This window comes from Panicum virgatum, chromosome 9N, assembly GCF_016808335.1.
Source record: "Panicum virgatum strain AP13 chromosome 9N, P.virgatum_v5, whole genome shotgun sequence".
NCBI lineage: Eukaryota > Viridiplantae > Streptophyta > Magnoliopsida > Poales > Poaceae > Panicum > Panicum virgatum.
Genome location: NC_053153.1, coordinates 57394359 through 57403001, shown reverse-complemented (window position 1 = coordinate 57403001; position 8643 = coordinate 57394359). Strand labels below are relative to the sequence as shown.

General features: G+C 47.5%; 1 protein-coding gene across 3 annotated transcripts; it reads right to left on the bottom strand.

Moving 5' to 3' along the window:
- Window positions 1–4150: 4150 nt before the first annotated feature.
- On the bottom strand, window positions 4151–7825 carry LOC120689604 (arabinosyltransferase RRA3-like). Of its 3 annotated transcripts, none has more exons than XM_039971924.1 (3): window positions 7546–7821; window positions 6637–6642; window positions 4151–5643 (listed from the first exon to the last, which is right to left on the bottom strand). In XM_039971924.1, exons 1-3 carry the CDS (start codon window positions 7732–7734, stop codon window positions 4558–4560), a joined length of 1281 nt encoding a protein of 426 aa, XP_039827858.1. In that variant the 5' UTR covers window positions 7735–7821; the 3' UTR covers window positions 4151–4557. The 3 variants fall into 3 exon arrangements, with proteins under 3 accessions (XP_039827858.1, XP_039827857.1, XP_039827860.1); XM_039971923.1 differs by having other exon boundaries at window positions 6437–6642; window positions 7546–7686; XM_039971926.1 differs by lacking the exon at window positions 6637–6642 and having other exon boundaries at window positions 7546–7825.
- Window positions 7826–8643: the final 818 nt, after the last annotated feature.

Here is an 8643-nt window from a genome sequence, read left to right as displayed (position 1 = left end):
AACTACTCGATTGCTGCTCTAGTTCTGAGCATGGCTTTCAGAGTGGTGTTTATAATGGGGTATTGGCTAGATAAGCGAGAGCCAAGTAGTCAATTTATGAAGGAATCAACTTTTATTGGAAATTTTTCGAGATTACAGGAATTGTAAAATGACAGACTCTGACTCTTTAAGACCTACCCCTTGCTCGTAGACGCAAGCAATGGTTTACATAACTGAATAAAATTGTTCGGGGGATAAACTTAGTCGATACAGCAGTCGACTAGATTATTGGTAAGGTCTCCTTTAGAATTTATGCCCCAAGGGCCTTGCGGAGTGAGTTGCTCTCGAGGATCATATGAGAGCTCTTAGGGTGCATGAAGCACTTGCGTAGGAGTGTCTTGTTGATCCTGTCTCCGCCCTGAGATGTTTATCCATGATGTGGGGTGCATGGTTTACCCTGGGAACGGGTATTTGCCGGCTTGTGCTTCTTGAAGGCTGCTGAAGCCTTTGCTGGGATGCGGTAGTTGGAAGAAGGGTTGTAAGCCTCTATTTCCTCGCGCTCCTTTCTTCTTGAGATGATAACGTTGCGTGCATCATGACCAACGTTGATCACGTTGCGGAGGTCGCAGTTGGAGAAGTCATAGTTGTCACATTGCTGTTCCTGCTGGCTGTTGGCGAGGTGCTGACGCCTAAAAGCCCTCTTCTGGTTAAGCAGGCGGCGACGCTCGTAAAGATCTTCTGTTGGGTGCTGCTATTCCAATTGCACAGTCACCGTCACTGCTGGAGGAGGTGCAGGATGATCTTGCTTAGTAGTAGCTTGGGCTTCTGTGATCGAGGGAGGAGTAGTTTCCATATTATCGAAAAGATACTCGTCGAAATCATCAGAATTGTAGTCATCGAGATTGAGACGCTCTGTGGAGTCATCCTTAGGTTCCTGGACCTCGGAGATGCGAACCATGAGGATTTCACAGCAAAGGTCTTGAATCTCTTGGTTTTGCTTGCTTGAGGACGGGTCTAGTGGAGTGCTCTGCTGGAAGGGTAGATCTGTTGGCTGAGAGCCGGAGGCTTTAGGATCTTGTGTCTCCTTCAGGCGCACTGTCCGTCCTTGCGGCGTTGCATATATGATCAAGTTTGGGAGGGAGTCCTGATCGGACATGGAATTCCTAGTCGAGTTGGACTCGACTTGTTTGTTGTACTGGATTAGGTCATCCAGCTCATCCTCCGAGTTGGAAGAGTACTCGGAATCGGAATCGGTTAGGCCGCCAATTTTTGAATATGTGTGCTTTGGGTGAGCAAGAAGCGGGATGCCCATCTCTACGTGGAGGTCGTTCTCATTCATCCAATGCAGCCATGATTGAGTGGGAGTTAGCCCTTCAGGCTTCTTGATCCAGGGTTTATCGAAAATCGACTTGCTGGATTATTCTGGAGCTTTGGCTTTTCCCTTTTTAAGTTTGGCCAGTTTCCAAAGGGTGTTAGCATGCTGGGGTGGATTGGCCATAGCATCCATGAACAAGTCGACGTTGTCTGACCAGTCTTCGAGATCATCGAATGGTTTAAAGTTGTCGAGGCTGTTTATGAATTGATCAAAATCTTGATCAAACGAGGACTCGGCTGATTCAGGAGTCCGAACGTGACCAGGTTTCGGTGAAGGGTTCTGAGGTATCCTGGAGGAAGACGGTCCCATCCGAACAAGCGGGGGGTTTGTCTTTCCAGATCCCCCGCAGATTCCTCCTCCCGATTTCTGCTTCGTATTCTGCAGAGTACCTTCAGCTATATTAATGCAGTCGGCGAACTTGGAATCTACTCGATCGATCCCTGAGAGTATGTCGCCCGCCCGTTCCTGTAGTTGGTTCAATACTTCTGGGTTCTGCTGAGACTTGGATGAGCTGAGAGCTGATTCTGCAAGTTTGATGCATCCCTTTATTGATCGTGAGACTCGATCTACCCCATCGAGTAGTTCTGAGTTGTTGATCTTGGGGCGTTTGATTGACTTGAGATTAGTCACGTATTTTCTGAGGGTTTTTTGAAAAGTGACGTTTTTCGGAGTCAGAGTTTGTGTCGAACTCGACTGACCCGATGGTTTGAGTTGGAGTTGACATGTTTTCTGTGTTGTCCGAATCGAGCTCGAGTAGAGCTCTTTTCCCGTCGAGATCTGCAGTTTCGCAGATGTCGGCGGGTTGGAGTGTGATTTTCGGTTTAGGCGAGTTGGGCGTGACAAGGTGGCTGGAGAAGCCGCCCAATCCGTTAGACCTGCATGCCCAAGAACCGAAAATAAGGGTTGTGCCCTCGGGCACGTTGTTGGCGTCGCTTGATCCGGCCATCGAATTCGCCAATGAACTCGCAGAATCCCCTACTTGGTGCACCAGCTGTCGGTGTTTACCGCCAAGCCTGCTCAGGGATACCTTTAGCAGTAAGGTTTGTAGGTAGGGATCGACTGCTTTGGAACTCGATGGTGCAAGGAACACAAAGATTTAGATAGGTTCGGGCCGCGAGTTGCGTAATACCCTACGTCTTGTGTGGTGGTTTGTATTGCCTTATGTGTTGATGTGTTTTGAGGGGATCTCTGCCCGCCCTTATATATCCGGGGGGACAGGGTTACATGGAAAGTCATAGCCGAGTAAAGTTGGAATCCCCCTACAACACAATCGGGTAGTTTCCTTTGTACTGCAGCTAGTTCTACGCCTATTCGGGTAGTTACAAAAGAGGTAAGGTACATCCATAAGCTATCCCTTACTCTAGAACATTCTATGCCTATAAGCAGTCCCGCTGTCCCAGGTCTGACAATGTTTGGAATGGCAAATATGCGAAGTGCAACGATTGGAGTTCTATTTTTGCAATTTTCTCAAACAAACCATAGTTTATTACCTCACAGCCAGCATAACTGCAATGTCCTCTAGGTCAAAGTGAGCATAGCTACAATGTTCTCTGGGTAGCCCTCTTGCAGTTTTGCCAAAGATGCACATAAACCATACAAATAGGATATTTGTGTTGTCCTTTTTTCTTTGTCTTCTCTGTAGTCGGTACAACCTTTGTACACCGCCGCACCCCTATGCGCACTGAGTCCGCTGCCGCAAGGGCCGCTGCGGAGGCCTCCACCGGGGGGATGTCTATATATCGCGCGCGCAATTAAAATCGCACACGTCGCACACTACGGCGGCGAGCTCTGACGAGCTCTGATGGCCGGATTTCGGCGGAGGCGGCGGACGCAGCGGCGGCGAAGAGGTGGCGGACGCGGGCGGAGGCGGCTCCGGCGGCGGCGGAGGGCTGTCGATGGCGTGGCGAAGAGGAGGCGGCGGCGGAGGGAGGAGGCAGCTCCAGGCAGTGGAGGGCGGAGGTGGCTCCGGCGGTGGTGGAGGGCGGAGACGGCTTCGGCGGCGGAGGAGGCGTCTCGGCGGCGGTGGAGGGCAGCGCGCGGAGGCAGCACAGTCTGCCGGAGATGGAGGGAGCGGCGGCGGAGACCTTCTGCGACGCGTTCCTCCCTCCTCGCATATGCGGGGAATAGACCCCCCCTCCACCGGCGCCCACGCGTGCCAGGGCCGCCGCCTCCCACGGACGGTTCCCGGGATCACCGCCGCCCAGATGTGTCCTCCGCACATGGGATGGGGGCGCTGGATCCATGCGAGGTTGGCGGTCGCAACCGCCGCTGGGCTTAGGGATCTGGGTGGCGATGGGGGCATGGGAGCACGGGGTTGGCTTCGGTTCGGGGGTAGGGAGTCTATTCGCAGGGGTACTTTGGTCCAAAAATTTTATTTCTCACGTGCCACCGGGAACTCTAACGGAATGGGTCTAACAAGTGTAACGGTAGGGCAAGGAGGGATAAACAGGGTTATTGAAAGGAGTGTGAAATTTTCAAGACCATAAAAGGGACTGCTATTTGTTTTAGGACCATAGAAGTAATTTACCTTTAATGGTTTGCATGCATATCAGGTTGGCAGCTGGCACGATGCGGACAGGCAAAACCAGCGCAAGAAGCGGGAGGCTGCAGTAGGCGTCAGGCCGAAGACTGGGTTTGGTCGGACTCGGACGGACGGGCATATGCTTGGGAATGGGGATATCCATGTTCCCCACGTTGCCTCTTGGGTCAAGCGACGCGGCAGAAAAGAACAAACCAAGATCACATCACTTGCGGCAGCTTTGAAGGTTCAAATCTTGGGAGAACAAGGAAATCCGGTGCTCAAACCCTGTCCACAGCACTGTTTCAACTGCGGATAAATATCGAATTCGTATCATCAAAACTGTAATTGGTTCTCAAACTCTCGAGCAAACCACGATACAAGGAAACACCAGCATCAAAGCATGTCGCTGGTAGCCTGAGTACATGGCAACCACCACGGCTTCGAAATTCCAATGTCAACAACTCAGATTAAAAAGAAAAATGTGATCAGACATCTAAGCTACTCCATGTTTGCTACAGAACTGTTGAGGTTAGTAGAGACTAAAGTGACGTCCAAATAGCTCAAGCTCAACGGATCCATATGGCACTCAGATCATCAAACATTCACGCTTTGATATGACGACCACACAACCACAAGGATATGACGAGTGTATATTTCTGTACCAGAAAAATCTGCAATTTCCTCATTCAGATCCGTCAGGGAAACGTTGCAGCGCATCTTGCTTTCCATTCACATAGAATTCAATAACAGCTTTCATCCGGTCTAACTTGTCTGGATGGTAGTTCAAATGCACAATCACTGGCTTTAGCTTCTTGAGCTGAGCGTCTTTCCTCACAGTCTTGAAGAGAACTTTGCTGTTCATGAATAGATAAATATCCATGGTTCTTCTGGACGCATAAAGGCCTTCATAACCTGGATGAGATGGGAAGAACAGTTCCTCGTTGAAGACTGCTTGGTCCCATGCCTTCTCATGAGAAAGGCGGTCAGCTACTCGATCCAGAAGTTCAATCGAAGGAATTGTTGGTCTTATATAGAAAAAGCCGGAGTTGTAAACCCAGATCCGCATTGTGTGTGCATATCTGGCCCAGCCCATAGATGGCTCATCAAACACATCGTTGAAGCCATAAGCTGTCATGTTGTTGTGGCCATCACTCATGGACTCTACATCAGAATCTCTGTAAAGGTGATCGAATGGGTTCCTCAGGAAAATAATATCAATGTCAGAGAGGAGAATACTATATCCAAGCTGCAAGAACTCCCTTAAAACACGAAACTTTAGTCCAGAAACGGCATGGTTCCCACCCGTTTTTGCAATGTTGTCGATACCTTCATCAGGATCACGCCGGTAGACCAGAACACCGTTAGATTTGCAGAAGCTTTCTATATTGTCATCCAATGCCACAACTAGGAAGTTTGGAACACCAACTCGTTTGATATTGGTAAACCAAACTTCAAGCATCTCCCTAACGTTAGAATTTGCCAATGCAACAATAAGTTCTTTCTTGACAGCAACCTCTCCCAGTATCTTGGCCAGCCTGGAATTAACAGATTCATCAGGCATTACTGTTGGATTTGTTCTCAAAGCCTTGACAGTTCCAAAAGGACCAGCCTTGTACAAGGTCTCATCTTTTCCTTGTCCAGCCAATTGAAGTTTCATGGATAATTCATTAATCTGCCTCCTCAGTTCAGCATTCTTTCTCTCCAATGATGCCAACTGGGACTCAAGGTTGGTAACTCGCCCTGATGATTCGCAAGCAGTTGAGTCAACCTAATGAATGAGCAGAATTCACATCGTATTAATATTAGAATTTAAATACTCTTGAGGATGATACATATAAACAAATACAAATAAAAACTAAAGGTACAAAACACAAAGAAGAAAACAAAGGTATTAATGATGATGCAAGTGTGCACAGCAGTTAATTGTGTAGCTATGTTACTACCGTAACAACACAGACAAAGCAAAATAACTTAGCAAGAGAAACAACTACGGGGTTAAGTCATAATTCAGAAACAGTATCACCAGGAAGAAGTTGTTCTGGTCATCTCTGTAGCTTCTTAAAGTCTAGTTTGATTTTCGGTTAAACAATATTTTAGACTGAACAGACCCATCTAGAATGTCAGTTATTGCTTTACAAGTCACAGACTAGAAGAAGCCACTTATAAGTTACATAATAGCTATTATATGAAATGTGTACATTCACTTATTTTCGTCAGTAAAAGAGTCCTGTTTTGTAGCAGAAATATTTATTATCTTTAGAAATCAACAATGCATGTATAGCAAAACATTGTTGCTACCGAACAATGATTGATAATAACCATACATTAAAAGAGCAGATTAAACGGCCAATTAATTCAAAATATAAATGCATTAGAGCAGGAGATGGGAGATTCATCTGGGCCACATGTGTGGCCAAGAAACAATTAACAGTGCAGGGATGGTGCTCAAATGGCCCTGCGTGAATTAAGTGTTGTTCTTTTTTAGAACAACAGATAAACAAAATTCTTAAATTGCATAAACATTGTTTGCTATCTTTTCTATTTAGCATACAAAATAATACCAGACTTGGCTCATAGTGGGAGTTTAGGACTCTAAAGTCTAAACTGAGCTCAACTTGAGTCCAATCTGAACTAGCTCTTAATGCCATCCAAGCTGGACCTTGAGTCCTGATGTGCACAACATGAACAGGATTGAAAACATGTAAATGGGGAATGTCATGACCAAAGTTGATTGCTTGGCCGACCTTCCTGCGTCCCATACCTCACCCTAGTTAAAAAAAAAAGTTGCAGGTGAAACCATTAGCTCTGGGAACTTAAAATTAAAAGACTCATTTCAAAACAATTATGTCACTATGCCCTGCCATGGCTTTGCCGATGCAGCCTCAACATAGAAAGTCAACCTTCCCTATTCTAACAGCTACAATGCTCCAGCGCTCAGAAGATTTAGTGTCTTCTGGGGATGGAGCTGCATGCCTGGTTATCAAATATTCTTATAGTTAGTTTTGCAGAGGTATACTTTATAGTTTATGCAATATCTGGGGATGGACTGGAGGAGCTTTAGCAAGGATGGAATCAAGAGTGCTGCAATAATTTTGGTACTGTGCCAATGAGGAATAGGTAGGTCAAGTGATCTCCATGTAGCTAAACATGATAAAGGTTGTCAACCATGGACACAATTCCTGTGAATCTCAAATCGCAATGCGATCTGGGCACATGTAGCTATCAGAATCATCGACCTGCATCCAGGTTTGTAAATACTCCTATCAAATGGCACTATAAATATGAAACAAAAAAAAATTGAGAACAGAACCATTCCCACTAGGCCGCAACAAATTCTTATCTGATGCAGTGATGCCAGAACTCAAACTCCATGCACCCAGCTAGATACACCAATAAGAAACTACTTGTTTAATCTCTCATCGAAACCATCCTCCAAAAAGCGTAGACTCAATACTATTTTGGCTAAGGCTAATCTAGAGGACTTCCATGGATCTATTTATTGCATGCTCTTAGAAATAGAGCCTTGACATCGTTCCTAGTTGGTCCGAGATAGAACGCTGAAGTGATTCCCAATCACTTATCAACCCACCACGAGCACAGTAACCACTGAGATCTCCATTTCTAACCAGATGCCGGAAGAAACGAGAAAGAAAGAGTGAAAGAGCAGTACGTGGCGCGACCATTGGAGGGCAGAGGCAGACGGGCGGAAGAGGCCGTCGGGGTAGAGGAAGGCGCAGACGCAGCCGAGCGCGATGCCGACAGCGACCGCCACCGCGATCCGAGACCCATGCGACAGGGGTTTCCCGCCGCCGCCGCCCCGTAGCATGAGGGGGCCGTCCCGCCGCCCGGCTAAGGCCATCCTGGAGATCTCGCCGTCGGCGGTGGGTGAGATTGCAGCCGGCGCTGGGGTTTAGAGTTTTTTTTTTGCTGTATATTCTCATCTGGATACAGCTGTACATCTGTTTATTTTAAAACTTGTTTTTAAAGAGGAAAAATGATGGGGGCGGCTGGTGGATCTTCGCCTCGTGTTCGTGTACGACCATTCATCTGCAAATCAATGGACCGTAACCCATTCAGATTCAGTGTTTTTTTTTCTTTTTTGAAGTGTCATTTCTTGCGTGGATATCACTCTCTTCATTTGACTTGTCATCCAACCAACTAGTAGTATTTTTCTCTCACACCAAATCAGCGCTAGCCACCAGCCATAGCTAAGCGAACAAAGAATGCTCTGATTCCAAAAAAAACCAGGTGGCCCAGGTTAGTTTCGGGAATTCTATTCCTCACACGGCACGACCACGTGTGAGGCTGTCGTAGAAGAGGTCAAGGGCTCGCTGCAAGTGGGTTCGCCCGGCATTATCTTCCTCGTGAAGACAAGCGCGCCGGCGAAGGGTGGGAGGTGGGGGAGCGGCCGCCAACGAGATTGCTGGTGGCCGAGGTGGTGGTCGAGGCGGCGGAGCTGAGAATTTCGGGTTTCCTGCGCTCTAATGACCACCAGCCCTAGAGGAGAAGATCGCCGGTCGGGCGGTGCCAGATAATCGGTGGACGGTGGCCGGCGCTGTGGGCGAGGGGCGTCTGCGATGGCTCGGCTCGCACTCACACAAGCGAGAAATAGACACCTCCTGTCTGTATATCTCGACCAAACTGTGCCACAAACATGAGTCATGCAGACGCTAATATTTAGATTTCCATTTGGATTGAGAGAAACAGCTAATTCTATATGGTGCTCAGATTTAGTTTCTCTATACCTATGCCGAGTAGATTATCCATT

Bases quoted from the DNA above. Each gene is read 5' to 3' on its own strand.
- LOC120689604 (XM_039971923.1), bottom strand. From the start codon at position 6,634: ATGGGACGCAGGAAGGTCGGCCAAGCAATCAACTTTGGTCATGACATT. The intron at 5,644-6,436 runs GTATTATTTTGT...CTCATTCATTAG, and splicing joins CCCACTATGAGCCAAGTCTG to GTTGACTCAACTGCTTGCGA.